Here is a 14,680-nt window from a genome sequence, read left to right on the forward strand (position 1 = left end):
CTACTTGTGGGTTCAAAGAGTCAGAAAGTTCGACAATAAATGTTCTGATGAAGAAGACTGAAAAAGTTACTAGACTTAGTGTTATGCTATAAGAACTGTACTTAAATGGGATGCGTTAGAGAGAGAAGAAAAGAAGAATCACGGAAGAAGGGACATTTATATTTTAGACATTTTTTATTTGTTATGTAGTAGAATATATTTTTTTCAATTATGTATGGGGAATAAAGTATTACTAAGATGTACAACAATTTTAGACTCTTTTTGAAAAATATTGGTGGCCCTGAAAAGGGCCGTTGTTAAGTGAGTAATCTGATATATCCACTTTTTACTTGGCAGCTTTCTGGGTCTTCTTTGGCAGAAGTACAGCCTGGATGTTTGGTAAAACACCTCCCTGGGCAATGGTGACACCAGACAAGAGTTTGTTCAACTCTTCGTCGTTTCTGATGGCCAACTGGAGATGACGGGGAATGATTCTGCTCTTCTTGTTGTCACGAGCGGCGTTTCCTGCCAACTCCAATACTTCAGCTGCTAAGTATTCTAAGACAGCTGCGAGGTACACTGGTGCACCGGCACCAACTCTCTCGGCATAGTTTCCTTTCCTCAAAAGTCTGTGGATACGACCGACTGGGAACTGAAGTCCGGCACGGATGACCTAGACTTTGCCTTTGCTTTTGCTTTTCCTCCTTTTCCTCGTCCTGACATTTTGTACTATTTGGTTGATCGACACTGAGTAAAGTGATACAATTTTTCTTCAAAATTTAGCTTATATACCCACTAAACGGATTGAACGATGTTTTTATTATACACCAATCAGAACGAAGCTCTCTGCGGGCAGTTAGGCTACCGAACATTCAACATGTTATGGGTGCTCTCTCCGAGGTTCGCGTTCAATAAAATCTTTCAATCCGTTTTGCCCAGTATATAAACAAATTGAAAATAATTTTTCACCATTACTTATTTGATTATCAAACCAGTAACATGCCACCCAAAGTAGGAACTAAAGGAGCCAAGAAGGCCGTCACCAAGGCAAGGACTGCCAGACCCGGCGGTGACAAGAAAAGGAGGAGGAAGAGACGTGAATCCTATGCTATCTACATCTACAAAGTCTTGAGACAAGTTCACCCCGACACCGGAGTGTCCTCAAAGGCAATGTCCATCATGAACAGCTTCGTCAACGATATCTTCGAGAGAATCGCAGCAGAGGCCTCCCGATTGGCACACTACAACAAAAGATCTACCATCACATCCCGGGAGATCCAGACCGCTGTCCGTCTTCTCTTACCCGGAGAATTGGCCAAGCACGCTGTCAAGTGAAGGTACCAAAGCCGTCACTAAATACACCAGCAGCAAGTAAACAGTCTGAAGTTTATAACTTCACAAACGGCCCTTTTCAGGGCCACCAACATTTTTCAAAAAGAATTTACATTTGTTGTACATCATGTCAAACTTCTAAACAAAGCTATAATCCCAACCCCCAGCTATAACTACTTTCAAACTATTTCAATAGTATATGGTTACTTTTCTCTTCTTTCTATCTGTATAACAAATATACGTGTATTTCACTCATTCTGTAGTATTTAATTTGCCAAAACTACAAAGCGTAAATACATAAATCATGAAGAACAAAACAGTGCTTTCATTCCAATTAATAGAGTTGATAAATTTACGATTTCTTTTGCTTTTCGAGAGAAAAAAAATATTGCGAGAATTATTTTACACGGAAACAAGAACATTACCTAATATTAAACCACGCAAAAACTCTATAATTGAATATAACAGAATCTACAGATTTTGTGTGTAAAAGTCCGTGCATTTTGTTTTGAAATTTTCTCTCTTCGTGTAGGCAAATGCACGGATTTGATCTTTGAACGTATTCATAAACCTTCAGAAATATAAATTCTCAAATAAATACAAGAGTAAGAGTAAGGAGTTAATTAAAAAGAAAGCCAGATATTTAAAAAAAAAAGGGGGGGAGGGGGATAACGAGAGAGAGAGAAAATAGTTGCGGATCAGGATCAGGGAAAACAAGAAAACGGTTGAAAATTCATGAACATTAGAGAAAAGAATAGAAGTGGGAGCAAGCTTTGATTTCAAGATTTTGTTTAAAACGATGTACAACAAATCTAAGATTCTTTTTGAAAAATGTTGGTGGCCCTGAAAAGGGCCGTTGTTTATATTAGCTGGGTGGCTGTTTAACCTCCGAATCCGTACAAGGTACGTCCTTGACGTTTCAAAGCGTAGACAACATCCATGGCAGTGACAGTCTTCCTCTTGGCGTGCTCTGTGTATGTGACAGCATCACGGATGACATTTTCCAAGAAAACTTTAAGGACACCACGGGTTTCCTCATAGATGAGTCCAGATATACGTTTTACTCCACCTCTTCTTGCTAAACGACGGATGGCTGGCTTGGTGATACCTTGGATGTTATCACGCAACACCTTCCTGTGACGCTTGGCGCCTCCTTTTCCTAGACCTTTACCTCCTTTTCCTCTGCCTGACATGTTTAACTATTTGTGGTGATTAGTTAAATAATACTTTCCGTCTAACAGCGACTCTTTATATATCACCAACGCGGCCGTAAAAGAAGTATCACACATTTTCAGTTAACTGTTGTCTGATTGGCTTACGTTGTTTTATTCCGGGAGGTAACTCTGTACTGCCTTAAACTGTGTACACTTTCAATCCACTTTTTCATTCTAGGTCTGAAAAATATAATAATTCATATCAGACAGTAATTTTTTAAGAAAAAACTATTATTGAACAGAAAAAAACTTTCAATCGGAATAAAAATGACTGAAGGAGACAAAAAAAGCTCCAAAATGTTGAAAAGTTTTCATTTTAAGATAGAAAAGTATGATAAATAAATGATAAATGAAAATCACTTTAGACAGTCAAAATTATAAAGATAATTATTTGCTTTCTCTGAACAGACATTTTCATTCAATGTCAATACACATTTCAACTTAATGGAATGGAATTTAGTTGGGGAAAAAATAAACCTCACAGACATATCTAGGAATACTGGTTATCTATTTGTCTATTTGATGTACCCAGAAATTGGATACATCACAGGATTTTACATGCTTGCAGTTTTCTACCTGTCTTTCATAACTCAACATCATCTGTCAAAGCTGTGCTTGCCATCCATCAAAGATCTGCTGCAGGTACTTCAGATCATAAATGAGAGAATGTATGAATAAAACTGTTATTGTTATTACTATTAAAGATTTTTTTTTTTAGGTATTACAGTGAAGAAAAGAGATGCCCCTGTCTGCGGGTAAAACTTCTTATGTGTGCATCTTCCTTTCAATTTTATTTTTAAACACCATTCTATATTTATCCACAGTATGACGATGACAATTTCATCAGCCAATCCAATAAAAATGTTAATGCGCACACATATACTTACTATTCTGAAGACATCTTTTAGCCAGAAAAGTTTATAATAAGTCTGAAAACTACTTTTTATCATATAAAAAAGCTTATAAGTGCAAGATATATGCTTACATGGACTTCCTACAGTGAAATTTTGTGGGGACTACTTGGACCCGTACCGAAATTATATTAATTTAAATAGAAATTTCATGATTTTGTAAACTAGCAGCAAGACAAGACTCTAAAGTGGACAAAATATATTACTACATACATGATAAAAATTTTCTTTACAATTCTGACTGAAAAAAAGCTCTAAATTTTTGATAAAAGTACCCTGTAATATCAGCTTTTCTAAAAGAAATATTCAAATTAATGAATTATACATGATATTTAAACTCTAACTTAAAAAAAAAGGTTATATTTTGGCCAGTTGGTGGTTCTCTTTCTTTGGTCTAGACTACTGGTGTAAATAATACATCAAAAGAAGACAAGACAAAACAAGCGAAGAAAATAAAAGAAAAGAACAGAAGTACAGATAGAAACATTCATATGTTGATCTTTTTTTTTATATAATGTACTATTTAATATTCTACACACAAGGACGTACATGTACCATGATAAACAAACACCCCCCCCCCCCTTTTTTTTTGTGATGAGACTTGTGTGTATATATATATCATAAAATTTATTTTTTGTCTATGTATTGCTTTGCATATAGATGGATTCAACAAGAAGAAATAAAAGAGAGAGAGAGATGGGGAAAAGAGGGGTTCAGCTATGTTTCTAATTTTCATGTACAACAATTTATAGATTCTTTTTGAAAAATATTGGTGGCCCTGAAAAGGGCCGTTATGTTTTGGTGAAAAAATCACACTTCTTAAGCACGTTCTCCACGGATTCTTCGTGCCAATTGGATATCCTTTGGCATGATGGTTACTCTCTTGGCGTGGATTGCGCACAAGTTGGTATCCTCGAAGAGACCGACCAAGTAGGCTTCGCTGGCTTCCTGTAGGGCCATGACGGCTGAACTCTGGAATCGGAGATCAGTTTTGAAGTCCTGGGCGATTTCACGGACTAATCTCTGGAAGGGGAGTTTCCTGATGAGGAGCTCTGTGCTCTTCTGGTATCTCCTGATTTCTCGGAGAGCGACTGTTCCTGGCCTGTATCTATGTGGTTTCTTGACTCCACCGGTTGCAGGTGCGCTCTTACGGGCGGCCTTGGTGGCAAGTTGTTTTCTTGGAGCTTTACCTCCGGTGGATTTACGTGCAGTTTGCTTTGTTCGTGCCATGACTATTAGCTCTGTGGACGATTTGCTACAGAAAGAATACTTGAAAATTTCGGTGAATGTGTTTTTGTGCTTGCCGGGAGGATTGAAATCACGGTGACGATTGGATCACCACTTACATAAAGCTGGCGTTGATTGGTCCGCATATCTTAAATCTGATTGGACTGATTTGTAAGGGACTTTGACAGTTTTCAATCCATTTTTTACTGAAAAACTGCTCAACCCAAGCTGACAGTAAAAATGCCCCCTTTTTTCATTCATAATTACAGTTTCTGATCATCCCTCATAGCTCAACAATAGTAAATTAGTGTCACGGTTTCAATATGATAAATCTGAAGAAGAAAAAAAATAATAATGAAAAAAGGTCAAAATACATGCAGAAACATTAAGGAAAGGAAAGAAAAATAAAACAGGAAAAAATAAAAATAAAATGCAGTTATAACACAAACAAAGCGAAATAGAAAATAAAAAAACAGAAACAAATGGAATTACACATTCCCGACATGACATTGTACGGATCGGCTGAGTTTCTTTATTGTTGTATTATGTCATATTTATGTATATTTAATATAAAAAAAAGAAGATGTGGTATGATTTTCATTTGGGCTGGGCACATTTGTCTCATTGTCTGATTGTCGGTGTGCTTACATCGATTCCACATCTTTAATACACAAACAATAACTAAATAAAGACAGAAAGACAGAGAGAGAGAGAGAGAGAGAGAGAGAGAGAGAGAGAGAGAGAGAGAGAGAGAGAGAGAGAGAGAGAGAGAGAGAGAGAGAGAGAGAGAGAGAGAGAGAGAGAGAGATGCTGAAAAAAAAAATGGAAAAAGGAAAAGAATGGAAAGTACATATCATATATAAAAGTGTTGACGAAAGAGATAATGTTAACAAAAACTATAAATAATTATAATAATAAAAAAAACCACACACCTTCTCAGATGAATCTAAGCATGCTCGCATCAATAACCAAGAGAGAGAAAGAAGAGAGCAGACTAGTATTAAATATAAATACTATCAGTGTTGTTTTTTTTCCCCGACAAACTTTATATGATTTAACTGAGCTACTTGTGGGTTCAAAGAGTCAGAAAGTTCGACAATAAATGTTCTGATGAAGAAGACTGAAAAAGTTACTAGACTTAGTGTTATGCTATAAGAACTGTACTTAAATGGGATGCGTTAGAGAGAGAAGAAAAGAAGAATCACGGAAGAAGGGACATTTATATTTTAGACATTTTTTATTTGTTATGTAGTAGAATATATTTTTTTCAATTATGTATGGGGAATAAAGTATTACTAAGATGTACAACAATTTTAGACTCTTTTTGAAAAATATTGGTGGCCCTGAAAAGGGCCGTTGTTAAGTGAGTAATCTGATATATCCACTTTTTACTTGGCAGCTTTCTGGGTCTTCTTTGGCAGAAGTACAGCCTGGATGTTTGGTAAAACACCTCCCTGGGCAATGGTGACACCAGACAAGAGTTTGTTCAACTCTTCGTCGTTTCTGATGGCCAACTGGAGATGACGGGGAATGATTCTGCTCTTCTTGTTGTCACGAGCGGCGTTTCCTGCCAACTCCAATACTTCAGCTGCTAAGTATTCTAAGACAGCTGCGAGGTACACTGGTGCACCGGCACCAACTCTCTCGGCATAGTTTCCTTTCCTCAAAAGTCTGTGGATACGACCGACTGGGAACTGAAGTCCGGCACGGGATGACCTAGACTTTGCCTTTGCTTTTGCTTTTCCTCCTTTTCCTCGTCCTGACATTTTGTACTATTTGGTTGATCGACACTGAGTAAAGTGATACAATTTTTCTTCAAAATTTAGCTTATATACCCACTAAACGGATTGAACGATGTTTTTATTATACACCAATCAGAACGAAGCTCTCTGCGGGCAGTTAGGCTACCGAACATTCAACATGTTATGGGTGCTCTCTCCGAGGTTCGCGTTCAATAAAATCTTTCAATCCGTTTTGCCCAGTATATAAACAAATTGAAAATAATTTTTCACCATTACTTATTTGATTATCAAACCAGTAACATGCCACCCAAAGTAGGAACTAAAGGAGCCAAGAAGGCCGTCACCAAGGCAAAGACTGCCAGACCCGGCGGTGACAAGAAAAGGAGGAGGAAGAGACGTGAATCCTATGCTATCTACATCTACAAAGTCTTGAGACAAGTTCACCCCGACACCGGAGTGTCCTCAAAGGCAATGTCCATCATGAACAGCTTCGTCAACGATATCTTCGAGAGAATCGCAGCAGAGGCCTCCCGATTGGCACACTACAACAAAAGATCTACCATCACATCCCGGGAGATCCAGACCGCTGTCCGTCTTCTCTTACCCGGAGAATTGGCCAAGCACGCTGTCAGTGAAGGTACCAAAGCCGTCACTAAATACACCAGCAGCAAGTAAACAGTCTGAAGTTTATAACTTCACAAACGGCCCTTTTCAGGGCCACCAACATTTTTCAAAAAGAATTTACATTTGTTGTACATCATGTCAAACTTCTAAACAAAGCTATAAATCCCAACCCCCAGCTATAACTACTTTCAAACTATTTCAATAGTATATGGTTACTTTTCTCTTCTTTCTATCTGTATAACAAATATACGTGTATTTCACTCATTCTGTAGTATTTAATTTGCCAAAACTACAAAGCGTAAATACATAAATCATGAAGAACAAAACAGTGCTTTCATTCCAATTAATAGAGTTGATAAATTTACGATTTCTTTTGCTTTTCGAGAGAAAAAAAATATTGCGAGAATTATTTTACACGGAAACAAGAACATTACCTAATATTAAACCACGCAAAAACTCTATAATTGAATATAACAGAATCTACAGATTTTGTGTGTAAAAGTCCGTGCATTTTGTTTTGAAATTTTCTCTCTTCGTGTAGGCAAATGCACGGATTTGATCTTTGAACGTATTCATAAACCTTCAGAAATATAAATTCTCAAATAAATACAAGAGTAAGAGTAAGGAGTTAATTAAAAAGAAAGCCAGATATTTAAAAAAAAAAGGGGGGAGGGGGATAACGAGAGAGAGAGAAAATAGTTGCGGATCAGGATCAGGGAAAACAAGAAAACGGTTGAAAAATTCATGAACATTAGAGAAAAGAATAGAAGTGGGAGCAAGCTTTGATTTCAAGATTTTGTTTAAAACGATGTACAACAAATCTAAGATTCTTTTTGAAAAATGTTGGTGGCCCTGAAAAGGGCCGTTGTTTATATTAGCTGGGTGGCTGTTTAACCTCCGAATCCGTACAAGGTACGTCCTTGACGTTTCAAAGCGTAGACAACATCCATGGCAGTGACAGTCTTCCTCTTGGCGTGCTCTGTGTATGTGACAGCATCACGGATGACATTTTCCAAGAAAACTTTAAGGACACCACGGGTTTCCTCATAGATGAGTCCAGATATACGTTTTACTCCACCTCTTCTTGCTAAACGACGGATGGCTGGCTTGGTGATACCTTGGATGTTATCACGCAACACCTTCCTGTGACGCTTGGCGCCTCCTTTTCCTAGACCTTTACCTCCTTTTCCTCTGCCTGACATGTTTAACTATTTGTGGTGATTAGTTAAATAATACTTTCCGTCTAACAGCGACTCTTTATATATCACCAACGCGGCCGTAAAAGAAGTATCACACATTTTCAGTTAACTGTTGTCTGATTGGCTTACGTTGTTTTATTCCGGGAGGTAACTCTGTACTGCCTTAAACTGTGTACACTTTCAATCCACTTTTTCATTCTAGGTCTGAAAAATATAATAATTCATATCAGACAGTAATTTTTTAAGAAAAAACTATTATTGAACAGAAAAAAACTTTCAATCGGAATAAAAATGACTGAAGGAGACAAAAAAAGCTCCAAAATGTTGAAAAGTTTTCATTTTAAGATAGAAAAGTATGATAAATAAATGATAAATGAAAATCACTTTAGACAGTCAAAATTATAAAGATAATTATTTGCTTTCTCTGAACAGACATTTTCATTCAATGTCAATACACATTTCAACTTAATGGAATGGAATTTAGTTGGGGAAAAAATAAACCTCACAGACATATCTAGGAATACTGGTTATCTATTTGTCTATTTGATGTACCCAGAAATTGGATACATCACAGGATTTTACATGCTTGCAGTTTTCTACCTGTCTTTCATAACTCAACATCATCTGTCAAAGCTGTGCTTGCCATCCATCAAAGATCTGCTGCAGGTACTTCAGATCATAAATGAGAGAATGTATGAATAAAACTGTTATTGTTATTACTATTAAAGATTTTTTTTTTTAGGTATTACAGTGAAGAAAAGAGATGCCCCTGTCTGCGGGTAAAACTTCTTATGTGTGCATCTTCCTTTCAATTTTATTTTTAAACACCATTCTATATTTATCCACAGTATGACGATGACAATTTCATCAGCCAATCCAATAAAAATGTTAATGCGCACACATATACTTACTATTCTGAAGACATCTTTTAGCCAGAAAAGTTTATAATAAGTCTGAAAACTACTTTTTATCATATAAAAAAGCTTATAAGTGCAAGATATATGCTTACATGGACTTCCTACAGTGAAATTTTGTGGGGACTACTTGGACCCGTACCGAAATTATATTAATTTAAATAGAAATTTCATGATTTTGTAAACTAGCAGCAAGACAAGACTCTAAAGTGGACAAAATATATTACTACATACATGATAAAAATTTTCTTTACAATTCTGACTGAAAAAAAGCTCTAAATTTTTGATAAAAGTACCCTGTAATATCAGCTTTTCTAAAAGAAATATTCAAATTAATGAATTATACATGATATTTAAACTCTAACTTAAAAAAAAAGGTTATATTTTGGCCAGTTGGTGGTTCTCTTTCTTTGGTCTAGACTACTGGTGTAAATAATACATCAAAAGAAGACAAGACAAAACAAGCGAAGAAAATAAAAGAAAAGAACAGAAGTACAGATAGAAACATTCATATGTTGATCTTTTTTTTTATATAATGTACTATTTAATATTCTACACACAAGGACGTACATGTACCATGATAAACAAACACCCCCCCCCCCCTTTTTTTTTGTGATGAGACTTGTGTGTATATATATATCATAAAATTTATTTTTTGTCTATGTATTGCTTTGCATATAGATGGATTCAACAAGAAGAAATAAAAGAGAGAGAGAGATGGGGAAAAGAGGGGTTCAGCTATGTTTCTAATTTTCATGTACAACAATTTATAGATTCTTTTTGAAAAATATTGGTGGCCCTGAAAAGGGCCGTTATGTTTTGGTGAAAAAATCACACTTCTTAAGCACGTTCTCCACGGATTCTTCGTGCCAATTGGATATCCTTTGGCATGATGGTTACTCTCTTGGCGTGGATTGCGCACAAGTTGGTATCCTCGAAGAGACCGACCAAGTAGGCTTCGCTGGCTTCCTGTAGGGCCATGACGGCTGAACTCTGGAATCGGAGATCAGTTTTGAAGTCCTGGGCGATTTCACGGACTAATCTCTGGAAGGGGAGTTTCCTGATGAGGAGCTCTGTGCTCTTCTGGTATCTCCTGATTTCTCGGAGAGCGACTGTTCCTGGCCTGTATCTATGTGGTTTCTTGACTCCACCGGTTGCAGGTGCGCTCTTACGGGCGGCCTTGGTGGCAAGTTGTTTTCTTGGAGCTTTACCTCCGGTGGATTTACGTGCAGTTTGCTTTGTTCGTGCCATGACTATTAGCTCTGTGGACGATTTGCTACAGAAAGAATACTTGAAAATTTCGGTGAATGTGTTTTTGTGCTTGCCGGGAGGATTGAAATCACGGTGACGATTGGATCACCACTTACATAAAGCTGGCGTTGATTGGTCCGCATATCTTAAATCTGATTGGACTGATTTGTAAGGGACTTTGACAGTTTTCAATCCATTTTTTACTGAAAAACTGCTCAACCCAAGCTGACAGTAAAAATGCCCCCTTTTTTCATTCATAATTACAGTTTCTGATCATCCCTCATAGCTCAACAATAGTAAATTAGTGTCACGGTTTCAATATGATAAATCTGAAGAAGAAAAAAAATAATAATGAAAAAAGGTCAAAATACATGCAGAAACATTAAGGAAAGGAAAGAAAAATAAAACAGGAAAAAATAAAAATAAAATGCAGTTATAACACAAACAAAGCGAAATAGAAAATAAAAAAACAGAAACAAATGGAATTACACATTCCCGACATGACATTGTACGGATCGGCTGAGTTTCTTTATTGTTGTATTATGTCATATTTATGTATATTTAATATAAAAAAAAGAAGATGTGGTATGATTTTCATTTGGGCTGGGCACATTTGTCTCATTGTCTGATTGTCGGTGTGCTTACATCGATTCCACATCTTTAATACACAAACAATAACTAAATAAAGACAGAAAGACAGAGAGAGAGAGAGAGAGAGAGAGAGAGAGAGAGAGAGAGAGAGAGAGAGAGAGAGAGAGAGAGAGAGAGAGAGAGAGAGAGAGAGAGAGAGAGAGAGAGAGAGAGAGAGATGCTGAAAAAAAAAATGGAAAAAGGAAAAGAATGGAAAGTACATATCATATATAAAAGTGTTGACGAAAGAGATAATGTTAACAAAAACTATAAATAATTATAATAATAAAAAAAACCACACACCTTCTCAGATGAATCTAAGCATGCTCGCATCAATAACCAAGAGAGAGAAAGAAGAGAGCAGACTAGTATTAAATATAAATACTATCAGTGTTGTTTTTTTTCCCCGACAAACTTTATATGATTTAACTGAGCTACTTGTGGGTTCAAAGAGTCAGAAAGTTCGACAATAAATGTTCTGATGAAGAAGACTGAAAAAGTTACTAGACTTAGTGTTATGCTATAAGAACTGTACTTAAATGGGATGCGTTAGAGAGAGAAGAAAAGAAGAATCACGGAAGAAGGGACATTTATATTTTAGACATTTTTTATTTGTTATGTAGTAGAATATATTTTTTTCAATTATGTATGGGGAATAAAGTATTACTAAGATGTACAACAATTTTAGACTCTTTTTGAAAAATATTGGTGGCCCTGAAAAGGGCCGTTGTTAAGTGAGTAATCTGATATATCCACTTTTTACTTGGCAGCTTTCTGGGTCTTCTTTGGCAGAAGTACAGCCTGGATGTTTGGTAAAACACCTCCCTGGGCAATGGTGACACCAGACAAGAGTTTGTTCAACTCTTCGTCGTTTCTGATGGCCAACTGGAGATGACGGGGAATGATTCTGCTCTTCTTGTTGTCACGAGCGGCGTTTCCTGCCAACTCCAATACTTCAGCTGCTAAGTATTCTAAGACAGCTGCGAGGTACACTGGTGCACCGGCACCAACTCTCTCGGCATAGTTTCCTTTCCTCAAAAGTCTGTGGATACGACCGACTGGGAACTGAAGTCCGGCACGGGATGACCTAGACTTTGCCTTTGCTTTTGCTTTTCCTCCTTTTCCTCGTCCTGACATTTTGTACTATTTGGTTGATCGACACTGAGTAAAGTGATACAATTTTTCTTCAAAATTTAGCTTATATACCCACTAAACGGATTGAACGATGTTTTTATTATACACCAATCAGAACGAAGCTCTCTGCGGGCAGTTAGGCTACCGAACATTCAACATGTTATGGGTGCTCTCTCCGAGGTTCGCGTTCAATAAAATCTTTCAATCCGTTTTGCCCAGTATATAAACAAATTGAAAATAATTTTTCACCATTACTTATTTGATTATCAAACCAGTAACATGCCACCCAAAGTAGGAACTAAAGGAGCCAAGAAGGCCGTCACCAAGGCAAAGACTGCCAGACCCGGCGGTGACAAGAAAAGGAGGAGGAAGAGACGTGAATCCTATGCTATCTACATCTACAAAGTCTTGAGACAAGTTCACCCCGACACCGGAGTGTCCTCAAAGGCAATGTCCATCATGAACAGCTTCGTCAACGATATCTTCGAGAGAATCGCAGCAGAGGCCTCCCGATTGGCACACTACAACAAAAGATCTACCATCACATCCCGGGAGATCCAGACCGCTGTCCGTCTTCTCTTACCCGGAGAATTGGCCAAGCACGCTGTCAGTGAAGGTACCAAAGCCGTCACTAAATACACCAGCAGCAAGTAAACAGTCTGAAGTTTATAACTTCACAAACGGCCCTTTTCAGGGCCACCAACATTTTTCAAAAAGAATTTACATTTGTTGTACATCATGTCAAACTTCTAAACAAAGCTATAAATCCCAACCCCCAGCTATAACTACTTTCAAACTATTTCAATAGTATATGGTTACTTTTCTCTTCTTTCTATCTGTATAACAAATATACGTGTATTTCACTCATTCTGTAGTATTTAATTTGCCAAAACTACAAAGCGTAAATACATAAATCATGAAGAACAAAACAGTGCTTTCATTCCAATTAATAGAGTTGATAAATTTACGATTTCTTTTGCTTTTCGAGAGAAAAAAAATATTGCGAGAATTATTTTACACGGAAACAAGAACATTACCTAATATTAAACCACGCAAAAACTCTATAATTGAATATAACAGAATCTACAGATTTTGTGTGTAAAAGTCCGTGCATTTTGTTTTGAAATTTTCTCTCTTCGTGTAGGCAAATGCACGGATTTGATCTTTGAACGTATTCATAAACCTTCAGAAATATAAATTCTCAAATAAATACAAGAGTAAGAGTAAGGAGTTAATTAAAAAGAAAGCCAGATATTTAAAAAAAAAAGGGGGGAGGGGGATAACGAGAGAGAGAGAAAATAGTTGCGGATCAGGATCAGGGAAAACAAGAAAACGGTTGAAAAATTCATGAACATTAGAGAAAAGAATAGAAGTGGGAGCAAGCTTTGATTTCAAGATTTTGTTTAAAACGATGTACAACAAATCTAAGATTCTTTTTGAAAAATGTTGGTGGCCCTGAAAAGGGCCGTTGTTTATATTAGCTGGGTGGCTGTTTAACCTCCGAATCCGTACAAGGTACGTCCTTGACGTTTCAAAGCGTAGACAACATCCATGGCAGTGACAGTCTTCCTCTTGGCGTGCTCTGTGTATGTGACAGCATCACGGATGACATTTTCCAAGAAAACTTTAAGGACACCACGGGTTTCCTCATAGATGAGTCCAGATATACGTTTTACTCCACCTCTTCTTGCTAAACGACGGATGGCTGGCTTGGTGATACCTTGGATGTTATCACGCAACACCTTCCTGTGACGCTTGGCGCCTCCTTTTCCTAGACCTTTACCTCCTTTTCCTCTGCCTGACATGTTTAACTATTTGTGGTGATTAGTTAAATAATACTTTCCGTCTAACAGCGACTCTTTATATATCACCAACGCGGCCGTAAAAGAAGTATCACACATTTTCAGTTAACTGTTGTCTGATTGGCTTACGTTGTTTTATTCCGGGAGGTAACTCTGTACTGCCTTAAACTGTGTACACTTTCAATCCACTTTTTCATTCTAGGTCTGAAAAATATAATAATTCATATCAGACAGTAATTTTTTAAGAAAAAACTATTATTGAACAGAAAAAAACTTTCAATCGGAATAAAAATGACTGAAGGAGACAAAAAAAGCTCCAAAATGTTGAAAAGTTTTCATTTTAAGATAGAAAAGTATGATAAATAAATGATAAATGAAAATCACTTTAGACAGTCAAAATTATAAAGATAATTATTTGCTTTCTCTGAACAGACATTTTCATTCAATGTCAATACACATTTCAACTTAATGGAATGGAATTTAGTTGGGGAAAAAATAAACCTCACAGACATATCTAGGAATACTGGTTATCTATTTGTCTATTTGATGTACCCAGAAATTGGATACATCACAGGATTTTACATGCTTGCAGTTTTCTACCTGTCTTTCATAACTCAACATCATCTGTCAAAGCTGTGCTTGCCATCCATCAAAGATCTGCTGCAGGTACTTCAGATCATAAATGAGAGAATGTATGAATAAAACTGTTATTGTTATTACT

At 36.8% G+C, this 14,680-nt stretch overlaps 5 protein-coding genes across 5 annotated transcripts; 3 read left to right on the top strand and 2 right to left on the bottom strand.

Annotated features, from left to right (window-relative positions):
* Positions 1-931: 931 nt before the first annotated feature.
* Positions 932-1,403, top strand: LOC139508192 (histone H2B-like). Its single transcript, XM_071295932.1, has one exon. The coding sequence runs from the start codon at positions 979-981 to the stop codon at positions 1,312-1,314; it is 336 nt and encodes a 111-aa protein (XP_071152033.1). The 5' UTR covers positions 932-978; the 3' UTR covers positions 1,315-1,403.
* A 2,802-nt stretch (positions 1,404-4,205) lies between these two features.
* LOC139508189 (histone H3) lies at positions 4,206-5,379 on the bottom strand. Its single transcript, XM_071295929.1, has one exon. It carries the CDS (start codon positions 4,664-4,666, stop codon positions 4,256-4,258), a length of 411 nt encoding a protein of 136 aa, XP_071152030.1. The 5' UTR covers positions 4,667-5,379; the 3' UTR covers positions 4,206-4,255.
* A 1,263-nt stretch (positions 5,380-6,642) lies between these two features.
* LOC139508191 (histone H2B) lies at positions 6,643-7,129 on the top strand. Its single transcript, XM_071295931.1, has one exon. The coding sequence runs from the start codon at positions 6,706-6,708 to the stop codon at positions 7,078-7,080; it is 375 nt and encodes a 124-aa protein (XP_071152032.1). The 5' UTR covers positions 6,643-6,705; the 3' UTR covers positions 7,081-7,129.
* A 2,803-nt stretch (positions 7,130-9,932) lies between these two features.
* Positions 9,933-11,106, bottom strand: LOC139508190 (histone H3). The gene has a single exon (XM_071295930.1). It carries the CDS (start codon positions 10,391-10,393, stop codon positions 9,983-9,985), a length of 411 nt encoding a protein of 136 aa, XP_071152031.1. The 5' UTR covers positions 10,394-11,106; the 3' UTR covers positions 9,933-9,982.
* A 1,266-nt stretch (positions 11,107-12,372) lies between these two features.
* LOC139508193 (histone H2B) lies at positions 12,373-12,860 on the top strand. The gene has a single exon (XM_071295933.1). The coding sequence runs from the start codon at positions 12,437-12,439 to the stop codon at positions 12,809-12,811; it is 375 nt and encodes a 124-aa protein (XP_071152034.1). The 5' UTR covers positions 12,373-12,436; the 3' UTR covers positions 12,812-12,860.
* The last annotated feature ends 1,820 nt before the right edge of the window (positions 12,861-14,680 follow it).

The sequence above is a fragment of the Mytilus edulis genome, unplaced genomic scaffold, assembly GCF_963676685.1.
Source record: "Mytilus edulis unplaced genomic scaffold, xbMytEdul2.2 SCAFFOLD_2343, whole genome shotgun sequence".
NCBI classification, from domain to species: Eukaryota; Metazoa; Mollusca; class Bivalvia; order Mytilida; family Mytilidae; genus Mytilus; species Mytilus edulis.